This window comes from Lindgomyces ingoldianus (assembly GCF_010093535.1).
Source record: "Lindgomyces ingoldianus strain ATCC 200398 unplaced genomic scaffold BDR25scaffold_26, whole genome shotgun sequence".
In the NCBI taxonomy this organism is placed as follows: Eukaryota; Fungi; Ascomycota; class Dothideomycetes; order Pleosporales; family Lindgomycetaceae; genus Lindgomyces; species Lindgomyces ingoldianus.
The window spans coordinates 1,005,957-1,028,036 of record NW_022985187.1 but is presented as its reverse complement, the minus strand read 5'-3'; the positions used below and the strand labels follow the sequence as shown (position 1 = coordinate 1,028,036).

Genomic DNA, 22,080 nt, shown 5'->3' with positions numbered 1-22,080 from the left:
AAACGTTCCTCCTGTCTTGACAGTAGGTGCGCATATCTGACACTACTATGTTAACTGCTTTAGTAAGAGTATTAGCATAGTCTTAATAAGCTTGCACTTTTAATAACTGCTATAGCAGCTTGTTTACTATAACTACGTGATCCACAGCTATAAGGTTTAGTAGGTCTAGGCAGAGGCTAATTAAATTATAATTAGTGGTACCCTAGGTAATAGCCTCTGTCTAGAACAATAGTGCTTTTCTAGCCTACTAAGCGCGCGCGCGCGCAGTCTTAATAGCGTAGTCCTCCTTAAACACATTGTTGGCGTAGAACTGGGCCTGGCATAGCAGCGTCCTTGGTTCAGGCGTATGGGCGTTGCTGGTGGGCTGGGCGGTGGGATTAACGCGCATCTTGATCCTTGACAGCTTCCCCATCCTAGTGCTCTTAGCTCCTTCCCTCTACTCCGGGGTCTGGCGGTCCGCAGAGGTATAGTGTAGTGTGAGCCCCGGGTCCGGTGACGGTGGGGCTGATAGTCGATTAGTGGTGGGTTCGTACGTGGGTTCGTACAGAGCCTGCGGCTCTCTTCGCGTCGTTGCGGTGGTAGTCGGTACAGTAGGCCCCCCCCTACGGTTAATTTAAACTAGAGCAGCAGCGCTCCTAGCTCAGGGCTCCTTGATGAGGTGCGACAATCTAATTGTCGCTTAGTGTCGCTTTTACAGTTGCCTGGCCTGACCAGGGCTTTGAGGCAGATGGCTATCGTCAACAAACTAAGGCTCGGCCTAGTCGTACTAGCAGATCTGTCTAAGTGAGGGTCGGTTGGCAGATCAAGCTCTCGGAGCTGACTGCACGGTAGACCTGGATATTGTGTCGCTGTCCTCCAGCCGAATGAGATGATCTTAGTGTAATGTGATAACAAGCACTGTCTCTACTACTGTATAGAGCTAGGGAAGCAAGGCAGAGTAGGTCGGCTCTATTTCAGCTACACTAAGATAGAGAGGAGAAAGGGAGCTTTAAGGGCAGCTCTGCAGAAGAAGTGCTCGCGGCGCTGAGGCGCTAGCAAGGACGCTAGCGCTAAGCGAACTAATAGCGTTGCGCCAGTCGCACCCCCTATATCCTGATTGGCTGCACGGGCAGCTCGTCATGTGAAGCGCGACAGAGCTCTCTGCGTAGGACCGTCACACTGGGCTTCCTGAGATGAATGATGGGTTTGGATATGATGTATGGGATGATTGATTGATTGTATTAATTGTGTTGATTTATCGATCCTTTTTTCTGCTCTACTCGTGTTGCTCGGCCTTTGTTTTTCCGATCCGAGTCCCTCGCGCACTAGCCCTATGCGCGACCAGCTTGCAACATGCTGCAATTTGCTGCAACATGCTGCAAAATGCTGCAAAATGCTGCAAAATGCTGCAAAATGCTGCAATTTGCAGCAACATACTGTTCGAGCTTATTGCTCGTACTATGTAGCAGCTTTCGTCAAACGTTCCTCCTGTCTTGACGGTAGGTGCGCATATCTGACAACTGTAGGGATGCTAAGAATTATAAAGGCAAAGTGTAATAAGATAAAGTACTTATTAGCTTTTTTTATTTAGTATAAAATTAAGTTACACATAAATAAGAACTTTTTTAGTATAAGTAACTTAATTATCTAGCGCTTAAACTTATTATAGTAATAAGTTAAGTAGGTGTTGTTACCTTATAAAGCAGCTTTTATAAAATCTAACTAGCTTTTAGTTAGCCCTATACATGCCTTCTTTAGCAGAGGCTTTAAAGTACTAACAGAAAAGGTAGCGTCTTTAAACTCTGCCTATAAGTGTTAAAAGCTAAGGTGGCAGTTGTCTAGCTAGCCTTTATATACATAGTAGAGGCAGGTAAGTTAGTAGGCAGTAGAAGTTAAGAAATTTTAGATATATAGCGCTAAGCCTAGTTAGGCAACTATTATAACTCTAAAGTCTCTTAAAGCTAAGCTGCCTTATACTATATTTACTACTCCTGCACACTAAAAAATCCTGTATCCCTTAGTAAACCTAAGATCCTAGGGATTTAAGTCTATTAATTAAGTTAATTAAGTAGGCATAATTTGCTTAATTAACTTAGTAAATTTTGCCTAGCTAATTAACTTAATTAACAGCTATTAATTAAGTTAATTAAGTTAAGTTATTAAGTTGACTTAATTGTTGCCAACTCTAGTCTTAGAGCATCTATTAGGTTCTTCATGACACAGAACACTCCTCTGTTCGCTGAACTGCTCATGACGAGGGCCTGAGGATCCTCCTCTGAGCCCCAGACATACGATAACGCTTCATACAACGGCGGGCTATCTGAAGTGAAAGGTGCGATTTGTACGCTTAGCTCAACCATCCCTCCGAACTTGCCTGGGTGAATGCTTGCTGGTCACATAGAGGTTAGGTTTGGTAGATCGTCAGTGATATTGCTGTGGGTGTTGAGTTGTGTTGTCTTCTTAGTCGCCATTCAACCTCGCCCCCGCCCCCTCCTGGGCTGTTGCCGGTCCAAGGTTACCTCCCGTACTGGCGGCGAAACTTGATGGAGTCATTCCGTTCTAATATCGATGCGGCCATGGAGGGAAGTACTAATAGGAAGCATGCTGGGTCTCATGGGTGCAACGATACACTGCAATGTTTCGAGTCCGCTCGGCGTCTCGAATCGCTGGCTTCACGGGCCGCTATCCATACCGGGGAAGATAGCCAACCATAGAAGAACGGCTTGGAGTTCGAAGCAGCGATCAGGCTTCAGTTTGCAACAAGAAGCAGAAGCTGGGAAGATTGTTGGCGAGATTCAGAGTGGGCTCGAACACTCGAGCTCGCTCCCACGGTATTTAAGGTTACACCCCCTTCCCATGAACGGGATTGTAGCGTGCGCAGGGGCCAAGTGGAATTACCCTAAGTAGAGGATGAGTGAGCAATGCAATTTTCTATGTAAGTTGCATACCAAACTGCACCTAGTAAGAATTTACTACTTGGTATACCCACTGCCTGCCTAGCAACGTTCGCGCATTAATCGGATATACTTCTTATAGCCATCTATCCTGATCTTCTCTCATTCCTCCTTCAGATACTGCTTTACCTCAGCAGTAGTCTGGAAACCGCCTTGAAAGTCTCTACTTGAGTATCTGCTAGATGTTCTTAATAGGAATAAGATCTGGCGAGTTTGCTAGCCATCAGGCTCTGTTAATCCTTAGATTCTTGTAGGCCTCCATAGTGGCATGCCACTTGTGTATGGAGTTCTTCTCTTCTATATAGATAAGATATCTGCCTCCAAAAGTTCTGTAGGTCTACTAGTATATCTGAATATACGGCAGGATATGTTGAATATACACCTGCAAGCCGATAGTTCCTTTAGCATTGGTTGAGATGATATCCCACAGTATACAGCTACTAAAACTTTTGAATCTAGGTATTATACAATTAGAATGTAGGGCTTCTTTAGCCAGTTACGTAACACATACTCCTCTTGGGCCTATTTAAGCTGACAACGTGTTAGACTAACTATATCTATCCCACATCTGTTCTAGCTAGCTAAGGTGCTTCTATGCCTATTGAGGCCCTTTAGCTTTATTGTTCTCTATAATGAAGAGCTTCTGTATAGCCTTACAAGCGGTAGTAGAGCTCTTTCTTAAATGCCTTAAATAGTGTTTGACAGCAGACGTTAATGCCTATCTTATAGGCAATTCCCTCACAGGTTTTCTGATGTTTTTTGGCAATTTCAGTCGCATGGCAAACCAGGTGGTGTTGAAGAGGCGTATTAAGTATACACAACCGACCCTTAGGCTCCCTAGAGTCACTACTGATCGAAGGCAGTTGGAGATATTCTGTTGCTAGAAACCAGGCCATGTGGAAAGGGCAGGGCCACTACAACAGGAGAGTGACCTGAATCTATAACACAAGTTGTCACAGATTTAGTTATCTCATCTAGCTTAGCCAGGGTAACGAGAGAACCGAGGACGCTACTCTAAACAGCGTATGGCCTTAGGGTTAGCAGTTTCTAACCCCTGTAGCTAGCGTTTCTCTTATAAACTGTCTAAGGGAATTTTATAATTATCTTAATAAATTAAACTACTTTAAAAGGTTAAATAATAAGATTAGATTTATAATATCTTTACTACTATAAATCTAAACAAGTTTAAAATTTAATTAAATATAAAATTAAGTTATAGCTATAAAATGCTAATTTTTTTTTTACTAGATTCTAACTATTGTAAGAGCACAGGCAAGACAATGGGTCTGAATGCGGTATGAATCCACTTAGAGGTATGTGGGAGTGCGTGGGGACTTACAAACCTAGGAATGCCATTAACACCTATAGGCCTTGTACAAAGAATATTAGGAAACTACTAAGCTAGCTAAGAGGAGAGATGCAACTAAATACTTAGGGGAATAGAGTTACAGCAGAGGGCAGGGCAGGGTTAGAGCATATATAAGTGTCAGATTGAAGCACTGTTTCTGGGCTTCCTGAGATGAATGATGGGTTTGGATATGATGTATGGGATGATTGATTTATTGTCTTGATCGTTGTGATTTATCGATCCTTTTTGTGCTCTACTCGTGTTGCTCGGCTTTTGTTTTTCCGATCCGAGTCCCTCGCGCACTAGCCCTATGCGCGACCAGCTTGCAACATGCTGCAATTTGCTGCAACATGCTGCAAAATGCTGCAAAATGCTGCAAAATGCTGCAAAATGCTGCAAAATGCTGCAATTTGCAGCAACATACTGTTCGAGCTTATTGCTCGTACTATGTAGCAGCTTTCGTCAAACGTTCCTCCTGTCTTGACAGTAGGTGCGCATATCTGACAATAAGAAACCTTTAGATATAAGCTTTACTAAGTAACTTTAAATAAAATAATTTAAATAGATTATTATAAGCTAATAGTTTTTATTTATAGTTTTTAAAAGGTTTTTAAAACTAATTTAAATAAAATATAATAACGTACTTCATGGGCAAGTTGCTCACACACCTGAGTCGCTTACTTTTGCCAAGACCCCACCCTTAATAAACTCTATTATAGCCTATAACAACCTGCTCTAGCACTATATAGTACAGTACAGCCTAGAATATTATTTAGATACTACTTCTGCTTCTTGCTTACACGTTTGCGTGTTATGCCTAGTCTAATTACACTATCTGCAGCGCCTTTAGGATAGCTTACCTACTTTAGCTTGCACCTACTTTTTTACCTTCTTTCTATTACTGCGCGCTTTAAACTCCTTTAGAGCTGTTAAGTGTAGGCTTTTCTAAATTATTAAGGTTCTTTCTGCCTTAATTTGCTTTTTTTTATGTAATTTATGTTACATAGTAGCCTTATTAGCTGCTTAAAGCTTAGTAATTTTCTATTACACTAATACTAGCTTATGCGTAATTATTACTGCCTTTTTTAAAACTTTTTTAAACACTTTAACTATAAAAGTTAGTAAACTGTTTATATGCTTTTAAATTTTTATTTTTATAAGTATTTATTATAACTTAAGTTTTAAAGTATTGCTTAGGGTTTACAACTGCTAGAGCTTATTATATATAAGTAGTAGTAGTAATAAAGTGCGTAACTTTACATTAAGGCCTATTATAACTTATTATAAGTTAAAAGAAACTAATCTAGTGCTTTAAAACTCTTTTTAGATATTACTAAAAGTAATTATAGTATTATAAGCTGCTTTAAAGTATAGTAGAAACTTTATTTTTATAATATAAGTAATCTAGTTATATATAAGGTGTAACGGCGCAGGCAAGACAATGGGTCCGAATGCGGTATGAATCCACTCAGAGGCATATGGGAGTGCGTGGGGACTCAGAGACCTGGGAATACCAATGACACCTATAGGCCTTGTACGTAGGATATCAGAAAACTACCGAGCTAGCTACGGGGGCGAGGTGCGACTAAATACATGAGGGAATAGGGGTAATAGCAGGGGTCCGGGCAGAGTCGAGTCAGGGTCGAACCAGGGTCGGAGCCGATACGGAGACCCTTCGGATGGGTTCTGGGCGACCTAAGATGGAACGATTCATGAGAATTGTTACATAAGGTTTTTAGCTTAGCGCTTATACACCTTTTTTAAAGAAGTAAAATAACCTACATTAAGTAGCTATAAAAAGTGCAATAAGTAAAAAAGTATATAAATAGTAATAATTTTATTATCTTTATAGTATTACTAGAAATAAAGTAAGTTATAGCTTTTATAGCTATTAATAACTAGCAGACAGTAGCTGCTAATAGTACACTTCTTTATATGCGCATTAAAGTGCTTTAACTAGTTTAGACTAAGCTAATTAGTAGTCTAGCTACGCTTAAAGATTATAATAACTTAATTTTAAAGTAGATTTTTTTTATACTAGTTTAAAAGGTAGTTGCTACCCTAGAAAATAATAAAAAGTAAAATAGCCTACTTTTTAGCATTAATGCTCTAGATAGCTGTTGTCTACTCCTAGTTACCTAGCTAGACTGCTTTTAGCTGTTCTTATCTCTCTAAACTTGTAATAACTACTTTAGTAGATATCTAGCCTATTATAAACTTTATCTTATTAAAGTTATACGTGTTATTATTCTAGATGCTATACTTAGCTTTAATATTCTTTATAAAGTTAAACTAGCTTTAAATTACTATAAAATTTTTATAAAAAGCTTTTTTATAGTTATACTTACACTTAAACTTTACTTTAAGCTTTAAGTAACACTTAATAAACATATTAAGCTAGTTTATGCTAATATAGCCTATATTACACTTAGCATGTAAAGAATTAGCTATATTAGCTACAGCTGCTAGCTAGGGGGGAAATCCTTACACATCTAGCTTAAGTATATGCTAAATAATTACTTACTTTTTATTATTATCTAGCTTTTATAAGTTAGCTATATAATTAGCTTAAAAAGGTTGTCTAGTGTGTTAGTTACTTATTATCTTTTTAAAAACCCTATAGATAGCTATAGCGTGTTAGTTAGAAAGTGTTATATTTTATTTAAAAGCTTAGAGTATAAGCTACATCTAATGTTCTTTTAACACATTTAAGTAGTGTTATTAGGAATGCATTAGTATAAGAAAGGTAGTGTAGTAGGGTCTTAGCAAAAGTAAGCAACTTAGGTGTGTAAGCAACTTGCCTATGAAGTACGTTAAAGTAAAACTTTATAATAAAAATTTACTTATTACTAAAAAATAAACTAAAAACTTAATACTTATATAGTGCCTTTGTAATGTTATTATAATGTTTTTATTTAGTAGTAACGTACACTACAGGTAAGTTGCTTATACACTTAAGTTACTTACTTTTACTAAGACCCTACTAAACTACTTTTTCTACACTAATACATTTCTAACAACACTACTTAGATGTGCTAAAAGAATGTTAGATATATCTTACACTTTAAGCTTTTAATTAAAATATAACACTTTTAAAGGAATATACTACAGCTATATATAAAGTCTTTTAAAAAATAATAAATAACTAACATACTAGATAACTTTTATAAGCTAATTTTATAGCTAACTTATAAAAGCTAGATAATTATAAAAAGTAAGTAATTATTACGTATTTATTTAAGCTATATACGCAAGAATTTTTCCTCTTAGCTAGTAACTGTAGCTAATATAGCTAATTCTTTACACACTAAGCATAATCTAGGCTATGTTAGCATAAACTAGCTTAGTATGTTTATAAAGCATTATTTAAAGCTTAAAGTAAAGTTTAAGCTTAAGTATAACTATAAAAAAGCTTTTTATAAAAATCTTAGAGTAATTTAAAGCTAGTTTAGCCTTATAAATAATATTAAAGCTAAGTATAGTATCTAGAATAACAACACATACAACTTTAATAAGATAGGCTTTATAATAGGCTAGATATGTTCTAACTATACTTACACTTAAAACTTTACCTTAAGCTTTAGATAACACTTTACAGACATACTACTAGTAAAACAGGGGTGCGAAAATTCTCTCGCGCTAACTATCCACGCTACGCGTACTAGGCTTATAACTATTGCGTTGCTAAAAGGGCAACCTTCTAGCCAGCACAGCAGAAGGATATATACAGGCGGATAATTGTATGCGACAACTACTTTATATATAGAATTAGCATTAGCTATTTTTTCTAGGTCTTAGAACAAGCTTTAAAAAGAGAGAAGGCTATGTTATAGTTATGTTACAACTATCAAACCCCTAAGTACCTAAAGGGCTTAGCATAGAGTATATAAGATTCTTAGCCTCTATACCTCTAGCTCTAACTTAAAGTTTACTCTTGTTACACCTCTCTATCCTGCATTCTCTCTCTGTACATTATGCTTCCTGCTTAATACCTCTTATAATTTACTATACTTAAGCATCTTAAGTTTGTTGAACAGATTAGTTTAAAAATAGGTATGCTACTTAATAAAAATAATTAATAGAGAGAGCACTACACTATATATATTATATAGATACTGCATTATATAAGCTATCTAGAGGGGAGTGTTACATTTCTAATATAGAAACTTTCCTTTCTTAAGGACGGAGCTCTGTACCACTGTGCAAATACAACTAAAAGGTGCGAATAATCAACTAACAGTTGGTTTGCGTACAGAATAGTATATATACCTGTCGCGCGTAAGGACCGTCGTACAAGCCGCTTCCGGCCTTACGATGCATTATCATCCTTTGTAAGGACTAACCTAGCGGCCTTACATGTTACGCTTTAATAGCCTCTACTGCTATTGCTATAGCTTTTAATACCTTTATTATAGCCTCTCAGCTATTGCTATGGCCCTTACTGCCCATGCTATTATAGATATAAATAAATACTTTGCAAGAGAGCACTTACAACACTAGATAATACACTTCACGTCGTCAGCTTCTTACATAGCCGCATGCTTACATCTCTCCATTTGCAACATAATCCGCCAGGTACTTGGTTCGGTCGGCCTCCAACGGCTGTTAGTGCTGCGGTGGCAGAGGCAACATTCATCTCTTAAGATCCCGGAAGGCCGGGATTGAAGTTGTATTGTACTTATGCAATTTCGAGGTCATCATCTCCTGAACGCCAAGGGCCGGGCATCCCTCACGCCTTTATAAGGACTTGAAGGATCCCCAGTCGCTTTCTTCTCCCCTTTCTTGCTCAATTTTTGCTCCGGTACGACTTTGTCGTTCTTCACCGCGCTCAAAAACTTGTCCCACGGATCTAGCGCCCTTCCTCCGTCTTCCCATGTCCCTTCTAGATGACCATCTTTTATTTTTGCCTTCATGTACTCTAGATCTGGGGCTTTCCCTAGCACTTCCATATACTGCTCCACCTTCCATGCGTTCATCCCGTAAGCCCTACAACTGATGTCAAGCCTCTTCAAGTGTGCTCCTTGATGTTCCAGAATAATTGACAAAGCAGCCATGAAATCCTCGTAAGCGAAACTCTTAAATCTCAATTCATTAAGTGCGGTAATAGAGACGATGAAGGCCGATAGGATTGGTAAACCAGTATCCAAAGGCTGCAGATCCCAGGTCGAATTCCCTGGGTTAGGGCCCCATATTCCAAACTTGAGGTACTTTAGATTCGGTAACTGGTCTTTGAGAGCAGCGAACAGATGCCGAGGCGAGCCTCTGTTCAAGTCGAGTTTCCGCAGTTTGCTCCAGTCCATAACACGGGCCCACATATTGCAGTGGTCGGGTGTGAATTGATAGTGCGGGTATTGAATTTTGAGCTCTTCTAGGGCAGGGAATCGGTCGCCCCTTTGCCAGTGAAAGTTCAATTTTCCAGTCGTCACGCCTTCCCAGTCCTGAAACCGCACCCGTGGATCGTGCTCGCTGTATTTACGGGGTAGCCAGACGCCGTCGAACCCGAGACGGAGAACTTTGACGCTATTTCCTTCAACTAAGCACTTCTTGAGGATCTGAAGTTCGCTTCTCCCAAACGAGTCGCTGGAATCGTAGTACGCATTAATGTCAAGAGTGTGCAACTGCGGGCTTGAAAGGAGGGCACGATCAATTGGTGTGTACTGGCGGTCGCGGTAGACAACATCCAGCCTCGCGGAAGGCTGCGTCTTATGGAAAAGCGTCAAGGGATCACGTCCGGCTGAGTAATGACCATAGCCAGCTCCGGTTCCATGGTGAGTCAACCAAGTGAAGGACTGTATATTCGTGCAGTTTCCGATCATGTCTTGCAGCGCAGGGTGGATTTCGAAGTAGAACCATTGTTCATCCCCAATCGGGCCAACTCTTAAGTCCCAAACAAGGTGTACGATGGAATCTTGATTATCCGCCAGTCTCCTCATTACTGCAAAACTTGCATCCTTCGCTGAAGGGGTTTTGTCGTGCAGCGCGACGGTCCGAAAGAACAGGAATTCCGACTCGCGGCGGCAAGTCTTTGACACTAAGCGGAACTTCTTGAATCCTTCTCGGTCACTTTGATTCAGCTACAGAAGACGCGTAAGAAGAAATTCATTGACATTAGCGTGCATTCGAAATGCTAACCTCCTCGAGCATAAGCTTAATAACATCGCGAGGCGCATGAAGAAGCTTTGAAGGCTCTGCCATAGATGTTTAGAACTTGCAGTGCTCATAGGGTGGGTAGCGAAATGACAAGCGAAGTTAAGTGTTAGGAGAGGCGCCACCCCTGGTGCAAATCCGTTACTAAGTAAAGAATAAGACTACGTTGCATGATAGTTGGATGGTGTTAAAGGTGTAGGTTTATATTGCGGATTTAACGCTCCTAGAGGACTAAGGTAAGGTAATCTGCTTTCTAATCTGGCTAATTTGACTAGAGTACGGCGTCCTTCAAATTGTACTGTCCGTATAGACTACGTGAGCTGTAACAGTTAGTATATGGAACCTACATCTGCTCCTCGTTGTCGTATGAACGTACACATAGTTTCACCCGTACAGGCGCCCAATCGTAAAGTACTGCGCCTTATTGGAAGTACTGAGGGGTGAGTCAAAATAAGCTTAGCATGGCCTTTACCTTATTCGTCGGTTATATAAGGTGATTAGCCGGCGGCAGCTACAACAAATAGCTGTGCCACTCCGCTTTCTTTTAAGTCTAACAGCTATATATTATTCTAGTTAATTGCAAACCTAACGCTAGTAATACAATTACAATTGTCTAGGAACTGTTGCGACTAATATTTTGCAACGGACAGTTTTATCGCAGTGCAGGGGGCTCTCGATTTTCTGCAGCCTGCGGATCCGTACAAGACTGCACAAAGCGTCGCACATGACATGGTTCACGTGACCATGCGTCGAGGGGAATCATAGATCCTTGACTCACACCAGCTTCCTGTTTAGGAATATCGCTGTTTTATCTACTATATAGTCGTCTGGAGCTCTCTTTCGCTCCTTAGACCTTACGCCTTAGCTCAATCGACCTGGTTTGACTGTCACCACCTAATTGACTACTCGCAACTCTCTATGCCCTCTATCATCCATCAGCTTTATAACTAGCCCCTGCGATACAACATGGACGACGGAGGCATCTAATCAACGAGATGAGGCCTGTGAGGCAGCAAGGCGCGTAGATAGATAAATCTGCAATAGAATATAGCTAGCAATGGGCATTTCTAAGATAGCAGACTGAGGATGAATAGATTTACACACTAAGAAACAACAACAGATTTAAGAGTCTTTAAGGAATTATTAGCTAATATGAGCCCTAGAAATGCACCCTGCAGGCCTAGTGCTTACTAAAGTCCTCCTGCTCCTCTAGAATCCCTAAACAAACCTCCTAAAAGTGTAATACCATCTGTACTACGTACCGGATCTAGGGCATCATTAAACGTACTGTGCGGCTCAAGAACTTGGTACGTTAGCACTGAACACGAGACTGTTACGATTCACTTTGTACGAACCGTAGTGCACCCCGTTGGAAGCGCTGTCACCCCTACACTAGGCAATGTAGGGTTAGGTTGCCTATATCATCTGGGCATGGAAAATTGTCTCGTCGGATTCATGAGACAGCAGAGTGATTTCTCATTAGTTCATTTAATTAGCGGTAGTTTTCGCTGAGAGTAACTATGAAGGTGCCTCGGTGCCTCAAGACGTTACTGTGTGGGTGAGTGGAGCAAGAAGTATATCAATTCGTATGCTCCCGTATACAGTGGAATCAAGGGGGAAGATTCATTCGCTGAATGGATCTACTTAAGTACATCTAACCCCGGGTTAAGGAACTTTAGGCCAGAAGATAGAGCCAAGCAGTGCTGTGGAAGGTACTCCACACGAAGGTGCTGACTCTAATCACTAAGCAACTTATATATACTGAGAGCGATTAGAACCCCTTTTAAGGGTGGGGGGCGCCACTGGAACGATTGTAATGAAGTTCTAGTGGAGTCTTAATGGAGTACCTGGAATAATCGAGCCGCGAATCGTCGGGCGCCGGATATATATGTGGGTGATCAATTGGGGATGGGTTGCATTGACTTGTTAGTAAACTATTCCAAGGAGAATTCGGCGAGCAATCCACGGTATATCGGAAGCCATTGCGTGCCTGCAAGACAAGTGGTGATCGTTGTTTGGTGTTGAGCACCGCCGCCTATGACGTAAACCAGCACCGCCGTAGCGAAGCAGGGATGTCGGACCAGGATCCGGCCTTGGCACAGCCCCACTAGCTCAACACTCCTCCATTGAAACCTCCTATTGCTGCCTTTGTGATGGAAGCAGACGGAGAACACATGTTGCGCCCACAAACCCCACACGAGCCTCAAGACGCATCTAGCGGACGCCATGATCACTCCACCGATCACGAGGTATCCAAGGAGCGCAAAGAACTAGCAGCCGCCGCCCAAGTGATCCAGCGGAACTATCGCGGATATAGAGAGCGACGGCAGCTGGAAGGAATGGGACTCGATGCTACCACAAGATGGGTAGAGGTATGGATTCATGGATTCCGCTGAGCTAGCTAACTGGTGCAGGCTGTGAAAGAGGGTCAGCTTCCCTTCCCCCAGACATAAGGTAGATGCTAAACCTCGAAAGCGCGATGGCGGAATGCCACAAGACCCATGTCTCCCTCCGAGAAACCCCTCCACAATGAAACCCACACTCTTCCCGGGCACCGCTCACGAGTCGGCTCCGAGGCTGCACGCCAAAACTGGAAGCGGATAGGCGAGATAGCCCGGCGGGCCGGCGGCGATGACCCGGAAGACCCGTCCGAGGATGAGGATGACATCAGTCCCGAAGAACGGAGGGAATATCGGCGAAGGAAAATACAGCAGAAAACAGAGCGGGAGAAAACTGCTAAGATGATGGACTTGCAATACTTCCTCGAAATGGTGGACCAAAAGCACCGGTACGGGAGTAATCTGAGGGCATACCATGAGCAATGGAAGAAGTCACCCACGAACGAGAACTTCTTCTATTGGTTGGATTATGGTGCTGGGAAGAACTTCGAGCTCCCAACTGTGTCAAGGGAGAGACTAGAGAAGGAGCAGGTCAGATACCTTTCACGAGAGGAACGCATGCAATACCTAGTAAAGATTGACAAGCAAGGGCACTTGTGTTGGGCGAAGAACGGAGAACGGATCAGCACGACGGTTGATTATAAAGACAGCGTCGCTGGCATTGTGCCTAAGGACGACACTACCCCTGCATTCAGGTCTGGTAGCCAACTCGATAGTGGTAAAGGCCGAAGGGACTCAACTTCATCTTCAACTTCTAGCTCCTCCGAATCCTCTGCAGAACACAGCGACGCTGAAGGCGAACACTACGTCAACCATGAACTCGACAAGGCCAAAGGCCTGTCAAAAATCAAATACGTGTCTGCGGCTACAGTTTTAAATCACTTATTAAGAGGGTCCGTAAAACCAAATTCTTGGATATTCGTTGCGGACACTTCGTTTCGACTCTACGTTGGGATAAAACAATCTGGTGCTTTTCAGCATAGCTCATTTCTCCATGGCGCTCGCATCTCGGCTGCAGGTCTCATCAAAATCAAAGACGGGCAATTACGCCGGCTTTCGCCTCTGTCTGGTCATTACAGACCCCCAACCAAGAACTTCCGGGCATTCGTTCACTCGCTGCGGGACAATAGGGTTGACATGTCACGGGTCTCCATCTCACGTTCTTACGCGGTTTTGGTAGGCCTCGAGGCATATGTGAAGACTCGACGGAAGTTCAAACATGGTGTTCAACACATGCAGCAGGCTGAAACGAAAGTCATGCACCCAGAGGAGCATAAGAAGAAGGAAGAGGAAGAAAAGGATAAGAGTAAGAGCGCTGAGAGAGAGCGCCAGATACTCGCTGCTAATGCCGAGAAAGAAGAAGCAGCGCGGAAAGAAAACAGCTGGCGGAGAAAGATGTGGAAGAAGATACGAATTGGATCTATCTCTTCTAAGGACGAACTTAAGGAAGTAAAAGAGAAAAAGCACAAGGTGTTAAGTAGGTCTGGTGAAGATGTGGAGAGCGGGATACCTCCTGAGGGAAAGCGTGATGCTCTCGAGTCAGGATGAGTTCTTACTAACTGAGGCTTGAGACGAGTATTGGAAAGGTGTTGGGACATTCTTCATACTATTTCCATGATATCCCGTAATAGCCGTGACCGGCCGCCTACCCACGATAAGCATAGAACTAGTGTGACAGTGAAAGCAGTTTCAAACGTCTGATCGTTCCTCACTAAATACCGTTACCAAGCGCCTCATGCTGCAGTGATAAGTAACCTTACACTGACACACAGGTACCTCCGAGTGTGCATCTGTGTGGCTGGTGAGAACCCGAGAAAGTTGGCCACAACCCGCGTCTTCCTGCCTAAACCTGTCCTCCCTCTGACATCACACACCCATCATCACCCACGATTCATTGCACATTTTCCTGTTGTCACTCCAACTTTCTTTTTACCTTCACCCATAATAGATTCTCTCCTCGCTATGCAGATGTCATCTTGTGGCACTCAGGAACGGGGCTGAGACATCTTGCCGTGTTGTCTTCTAGAGCACGGACAAGTCGATACTAGTTGGGATACCAATTTAGAACATCAATCGTTTTGAAACAAGTTGTGATGAACAATCACGATGCCAACGCAGGGTCTTACGTCGAATTTCCCATGCGACGAAGGCGTTTGTGATGCGGAAGGTGGGAAGGTGGGAATTCGTGATATTCAAGCCATGGTTCGCAATACGAGGTGAATGATCGACGCAACTCCCGCCACCAAGCGAGCGTTGACAGGGAGTTCCCAGCACGCCTCATGCCAGCGACGTCATCCCGCTCCAACCTCTCTCTCCATCCAGCTTTCTTCTTGGACAGCGGCAAGCAGAGCTAAAGTACCATGTTCCATGAGACACATTGATAGGATGCAATTCCGGCGTGCGGCGTCGATGGACAGCATCTGTGGAGAGGACTGCCACAAGTCTGTTGATCGAGGCGAGACCGACTGAGGCATCAATCCGCAGACAACATCGATGCCACAGCTCCCTCTTGACACCCTGCTAATTTTTGATATAGGGCAAAAGTGCACCAGCTTTTTGCTGTCTACTACCGTCATTATTGTTGCAATTGCTTTTCATGAGCTTCGGAATTCATCCGGAAATAGTCTTTCCTTCTTTCTCCCCAATCAAGAATCATGAGCCATGAATGTTGATGGATCCCGCTTTGTGACCCATCGTCGATGCGCCCCGAATCCCAGTTCAGCCACATTTGGCTAGAAGCATTGGTCCACTCTTGTGTGACTACCAGGCCCAGTGCTCTCGCCGCTGGAGCTGACGCCCCGCTGGAGCTCGAGCAGTGACGCAATGGTACTCAGGATTGTGGGAATTTGGTGCAGCCCTGTCCCGCACGACGCCTGTATCAAGCCCCAAAAACAAGTTTCGCTACTCCAAACATTATGTTTGCGGCGCAAGCTCCCCTGTCAAGCTCTCTGAAGCTATGGTTTCCTACGTCATGAGTGGAAAAAACTGCCCATCCCTCCCCAATTCTCTCATAAATCCTTAGTCCACCCCTACCCCAATCCCTCTTTTCTTGCTAGCTAAAAAGACGAGCTGTCTCGTCAAAAGGTATATGACAGACAATTCATCCGATTCCTACACCTACTACTCATTTCCCCCAACCCCCAACCGAAACTCTCCCCGCTCACGATCTATTTCCAGCACTGTTTCTGCTGCTTCCCAACGAACCCTCAGAACCACCCGAGAACCTTTAGAAGAAGAAGAAGATTCCGACATGGCTCCATCTCCAGCAGCTGGCAAGGGTGACACCCCCCGCACCCCAACCAAGCTTGGACGAAAGCCAGCAGCAAGTGGTGCGCCAAAGTTGGGCAAAGGCACTAAATCTCCACCGGTGCAGGCGCCGGAGACAGATACCCCCAATTTGCCTCCGCGCCCATCCGAGGAGACGCTAAGAGAGAAGGCGGAAGACGCGCCGGAGAATGTGGCAGATACGAAGGCCCAGGCAGAGGACACCGAGGCCGAAGTAGAAGAAACTACCGAAGACAGAACAGGAAAGGTATCGCAAGCAGATGATGAACTTGAACAGGCGGAGCCGAAACCGATAGAAGAGACCGAAGACACCGTTGCTGGAGCCGAGGAGGAAGCCGAGGAGACGGGAGACGATGCAACACAGAAAGCTGGAGACGAAGCCCTCGATACGGGAGAAGAAAACACCGAGGACGATGTCACAGACGCCGCAGGCGAAGCAGCAGAGGAAGGCGAGGAACAAGCATCTGGCGCTGTGAGTGGCGCAGGTGGTCTCGCAGGGCGAGCTCAGGGGTTGGCTGACAAAGGTACTCAAGATCCAGTTGATGCCGCGAAGGATACTGCAGGCGAGGCTGCAGAGGGCGCAGAAGATACTGCAGGTGAAGCTACTGAGGGCGCTGAGGATGCCGTCAATGGTGTCAAGGACACTGCCGAGGAGGCTACTGGTGAACTTCCAACACCCGACCTATCAGTTCTCAAAGGCCTTGAGGTAGATGAGGAGGGTGTAGTCCACGATAAGGACGGAAACGCAATTGGTCGACTCGTCGAGGGTGATGCAGAAGATCTCGCTGGTTACACGATTGGCGACGATGGCGAGATTCTTGATGACGATGGCGATCTTGTCGGTCGCTGCGAACTCCTCCCTGAAACCGCGAAAGAGCAACTTTCCAAGGCTCAAGATGCCACCGATGGCGCCAAGATGCCCGATATCAGCATCTTGAAGGGTCTTACTGCTGACAAGACGGGCCAAATCCTAAACGAAGACGGCGACTTTGTCGGCCGTCTAGTCGAGGGTGATCCCTCAAAGATTGAGGGTATGGAGTTTAATGAGAATGGCGAAATCCTCGACGAAGATGGCAACGTTATTGCTCGCGCTGAGCTCCATCCCGACGCCGCCGAACTAGTCGATCAAGAAGAGGAGGAGGCCGAGGACGACCTTGTTGATGGTGTTGCTGACCAGGCTGGTGAAGCTTCTGGCGGAGTTGAAGAAGGTGCCGATGGAGCTGTTGGTGGCGTCGAAGAGGCAGCTGAAGCTGTTGAGGCCGAACTTCCCGGCGTCGAGGCTCTTGAAGGCATGCAAGTCAACTCCGAGGGTGAAATCGTCAACGACGAAGGCGATGTTATCGGCCAGCTTGCTGAGGGTAACATTGACGACGTCAAAGGCCTCACCGTCAACGATCAAGGCGAGGTTGTCGATGCTGATGGTAATGTGCTTGGCAAGGTCGAACTTGCTGAGGGCGCCGCCGACAAACTCAAAGAGGCTGCTGCCGGAGCACTCGATGTACGCATTCTGGAGGGTCTGAAGGTCAATAAGAAGGGCAAAGTGCTCGATGAAGAAGGTGAAGAGATTGGAGAACTCAAAGAGGGTGATATCAAAGTCTGCGCTGGAAAGATTGTGAACGACAAAGGTGAAGTCACCGACAAGGACGGCAATGTTATCGGAAAGTTGGATGTTGTATCCGGCGAGGCTGCTTTCGAGGCCATGAAGGCACTTAAGGAGAGGCTTAGCGACGCTCAAGAACCCGAGGTTAAGGAAGTCATCCCTGACCTTGACATCCTCGAGGGCTTAAAGGTCAACAAGAAAGGCCAGGTCTTAAATGAAGATGGTGAACCAATTGGCGAGCTCACCGAAGGAGAGCTCAGGGATTGTGCCGGAAAGAAAATTAACGCGAAGGGTGAGGTTCTTGACAAGGATGGAAAGGTCATCGGCAAGGTCCGTACTTTACCACAGATGATCGAGCAGACCGCCGAGGAAGCCGAAAAAGCAGCCGAAGCAGCCGAAGAGTCTGGCGAAGTCGCTGAAGAAGCTGCCGAGGCTGCCGAAGCTACTGAGGAAGTAGGTGACCAACTTCCGCCCCTCTCTATCCTTGAGGGCCTCAGCGTCAACAAAGCCGGAAAGCTCGTCGATTCGAACGGTACTATCGTCGGTGAGCTTGTCCAGGGCGATGCCAAGAAGCTCTCTAAATCCGGCATTACTTGCGATGCCGAAGGCCAATTCTGGGACAACAAGGGCCACATCATCGGACGTGCGAAGACGGTTGCTATCGAAGAACCGGATGAAGAAGCTCCATTCGCCGGTCTCGAAGGCCTTATTGTCGTCAAAGATGGATTTGTTGAGGATGAGAATGGCAATCGTGTCGGCCAAGTCGTCGAAGGAGACGCGAAGAAACTCGTTGGCCGTGCTGTTGACGAAGACGGGGATATCATCGACAAGAAGGGCTCCGTGGTCGGCCATGCAGAGCGCTGGGAAGAGCCCGAGGAGGAAGCGCCGCCTGAGGAAGACCCTGTGGACCTCTCGAGCCTTGCTGGCAAGACTGTCAACAAGCAGGGCAACGTCATCGGGGATGATGGTGTTCCCGTCGCACGACTCATTGAGGGTAATTCGAAGGAACTTGCAGGCAAAAAGCTTGACGACAACGGCCAGATCTGGAACGACTCAGGAAAGGTCGTCGGCCGTGTCGAGCTTATTCCTCTTGAGGAGCGCGAAGTCAAGCCTGAGGGTCCTTTCGCTGGTCTCGTAGGTCTCCGCGTCATTCCCGATGGCAAGATTGCTGATGAGGACGACAACGTTGTTGGCGTTATTGTCGAAGGAAATCCTAAGCGCCTCGTTGGTATGGCTGTTGATGAGGATGGTGATATTCTCGACAAGTATGGTAACGTCAAGGGCCATGGTGAGCCGCTTGAGGAAGAGGAAGAGATTCCCGATGACTTATCGATACTCGAGGGACTCACCCTCAACAAGCAAGGGTACCTTGTTGACGCTAATGGAATTCCCGTCGGTCGCCTGGTTGAAGGCAACCTCAAGGACCTAGCTGGTCGTAAGTCTGATGGCGAGGGTCTGATCCACAACGACACTGGCAAAGTAGTTGGCCGCTGCGGGCTTATCCCCGAAAATGAGCGTGTTACCAAGCAGGAAGGTCCGTTTGCAGGCTACGAGGGCTTGCGTGTTGTCAAGGATGGCTTTGTCGAAGATGTTGATGGCAATACTGTTGGTATCATCACCGAAGGCGACCACAAGAAGCTCGTCGGCCACTCTGTTGACGAGGATGGCGACATTATCGACAAATACGGCAATGTCAAGGGTCACGCCGAGCCCTGGCAAGAAGAGGAGCCCGAGGAAATTGACCTCAGCGCTCTTGCTGGCTGCACTGTCAACAAGGCTGGTAATGTTGTCGATGCCAATGGTACCATCCTTGGTCGCGTTTCCGAGGGCGACCCAGCTACCATGATCGGCAAAAAAGTTGACGGGAAAGGACAGATTTGGGACAATGAAGGAAATGTCATTGGCCGCGCTGAACTTGTTAAGGGTGCTTCGTCTGGACCTGAAGGGCCCTTTGCTGGGTTCGATAACAACAAGGTGGCTAAGGATGGTACTGTTCAGACCGAAGATGGTGACATCATTGGTCGTGTCATTGAGGGTGATGTCAAGAGGCTTGTTGGCCACAAGGTCGATGAAGATGGAGATATAAATGACAAGAACGGCAATGTCATCGGCAAAGCTGAGCGTTGGGAGCCAGAAGAGAAGGAACGTCGCATCAACCCCATGGCTGGCATGCACGTCAACAAAGACGGTGAGGTTCGTGACGAGAATGGCGATCTTATCGGTCGTCTAACTGCTGGCGACCTTGGCCATTGTGCTGGTCTTGAGATCGACGACAACGGCTATGTTGTTGACAACGACGGCAACAAAGTTGGTGAGGTTACTCTCTTGGAAAATATCCAGGAAGAGGAGCCTGAGGATGAAACTGAGGAGGAGCGTAAGAGACGCGAGGATGCTGAGCTCGCGGACAAGATGGCGAATATTTGCCAGCAGACGCTTGAGCGCATCCAGCCCGTCTGCAAACAGATTACCGAGGTACGCGCTGCCACTTCTCCCTGCATTTATATGTCATGCTAATACTTAATACAGTACATCGAAGCCGCAGATCGTACACCTCGCGACGAACTCGACGAAGAAGAACTGGTCAACAACGTCAAGCCACTTATTGAAGAAGGCGCTCGCATCCTTCAAGAGTGCAACGGCTCGCTCCGCGGCCTCGATCCTGATGGCCGCATAGCTGCCCAGGCAAAGGGCCGTTCCGAGACTCGAGAAGCCACACCCGAAGAATACCGTCTCGCCGACTTGCTCAAGGAACTCACAACCACCGTTGTCACAACCATCGACAACGCCAAAAAGAAGATTGCGGATATGCCGCATGCGAAGAAGAAGCTGAATCCTCTTTGGGCGCTGCTTACTGAGCCCCTGTTCCAGATTATCGCTGCTGTGGGCTTGCTTCTGACTGGTGTGCTCAACCTCGTCGGCAGACTACTTAATGGTCTAGGTCTAGGCGGTCTGGTCAATGGCCTTCTAGGCGGCCTTGGCATCAACAAACTCCTTGGTGGCCTGGGTCTCGGAAGCATTTCAGAGATGCTTGGTGGTGGAAAGAAGAAGGAGAAGGGTGGAGGTGCCAAGTCCTTACCTCTTGTCGGTGGTCTCTTGGGCGGAAAGTAAAACGCCACTTCAAATTTGGTGCGCAACAGCGGAGTAGGACACGCTGGATGATATATGTAATGATACCATACCCGCCCCTGGCAGAAGAATATTGTCCTCACACTCGGATCGGGGGGTCTTAAGGTGAGGTTCGTTGGACTTCTGCCAAGGTAGACGGGAAGCAGGGCGAACTAAAATTTCTTGTTCCTATCTACTTTTAGATCCTGTCGTTTGACGGCTTCTCTGTTCAGCATTTCTCTGTTGGGTTTTTGCTTTGGGTTTGATCGCTTCGGCGTTCATGTGGGGATTGGCAAAGCGGTTTGGCTTTTGTATAATTGTATAGTTTGATGGGCAATGAACCGTTTAGTACTTCAATGGTTGTTCAAGTATTCAGTGTCTGTGGGCGAGAGTAGACGAACAACGTAGAACCTTCATCTAGTCCCTATCACTTCCAACACCATATCGCCCTTAACATCTACCCTACTCCCAATCGCATCCTCAATGCCCTCCCTCCATACTAGGAGATATCGTTAGTATCGTAAACTTGCCTTCAAATTTAGATGTCCAATATAAGGGCAGAATCGATACGTACGTCGAGAGGGGAATTGATTGCACGCGAGGTTTTCAATTACCAAGAGTTTTATGTAAAGGGCGGTATTGTGGGACGGCTGAAAAGGATTTCTAGAAGACTGAGAATGAGCGGGAGAGGTATTCGTTGCAAGAGTTAGGGACATTTGAGGTGGAGAGGCTGCTGTGGTGGAAGGTTAAGATTCTGGAAGATTTGTGCGCAAAAGAGAGGATGGAGGAGCGGAAGAGAGGTATGTAAGGGGGTGAAGGTGCTGGTTTTGTTGAGGCTGGGGGGGTGTAGGGGGAGCAGATGGCTGGTGGATAGTGATGGTGGGTAGGATAACAGTAAGGCTGTCAATAAGGAAGACAGATAGTGTGCATGGGGAAGAGTGAGCCAGGGGAGGACATTCAAAAGGGTTATAAGGGCGGCCTAACTGCCGCGACCTCTCGGCTAAACAGCGATTCCGCTTCAAACACAAATAAAGATAGTGGAAACTGCTGGATTCGATGCGGTCAGCCTGAGACAAATCGTTAGCCCGCGGACAGTGGTCGATGATAAGCTTCATCTTGGTTTATGGCATCTTCTTCTACGACTAGCATTGTCCTAGGGCGGGGGGCTTTGAGGAGGTATTCATTCGATCTAGCTTATCAAGAAAGTACTCAGACCCCTAACCAAGAACAAATGTATTTTCGTACCTTTACGTCTGAACGGTC

At 45.5% G+C, this 22,080-nt stretch overlaps 3 protein-coding genes across 3 annotated transcripts; 2 read left to right on the top strand and 1 right to left on the bottom strand.

The window, feature by feature from the left end:
• Positions 1–346: 346 nt before the first annotated feature.
• On the top strand, positions 347–3,348 carry BDR25DRAFT_358025 (uncharacterized protein; the record flags this gene model as incomplete). Its single annotated transcript, XM_033695879.1, has 14 exons — positions 347–371; positions 418–454; positions 512–585; positions 645–783; positions 832–879; positions 1,013–1,115; positions 1,149–1,196; positions 2,260–2,357; positions 2,405–2,527; positions 2,562–2,810; positions 2,852–2,867; positions 3,051–3,092; positions 3,188–3,212; positions 3,269–3,348. 14 exons carry the CDS (start codon positions 347–349, stop codon positions 3,346–3,348), a joined length of 1,107 nt encoding a protein of 368 aa, XP_033545134.1.
• A 5,630-nt stretch (positions 3,349–8,978) lies between these two features.
• BDR25DRAFT_316403 (uncharacterized protein) lies at positions 8,979–10,476 on the bottom strand (the record flags this gene model as incomplete). The annotated part of the gene is made up of 2 exons (XM_033691596.1): positions 8,979–10,355; positions 10,414–10,476. 2 exons carry the CDS (start codon positions 10,474–10,476, stop codon positions 8,979–8,981), a joined length of 1,440 nt encoding a protein of 479 aa, XP_033545133.1.
• Positions 10,477–15,806: 5,330 nt separating this feature from the next.
• BDR25DRAFT_305256 (uncharacterized protein) lies at positions 15,807–21,174 on the top strand. Its single transcript, XM_033690375.1, has 2 exons — positions 15,807–20,184; positions 20,239–21,174. Exons 1-2 carry the CDS (start codon positions 16,078–16,080, stop codon positions 20,818–20,820), a joined length of 4,689 nt encoding a protein of 1,562 aa, XP_033545132.1. The 5' UTR covers positions 15,807–16,077; the 3' UTR covers positions 20,821–21,174.
• The last annotated feature ends 906 nt before the right edge of the window (positions 21,175–22,080 follow it).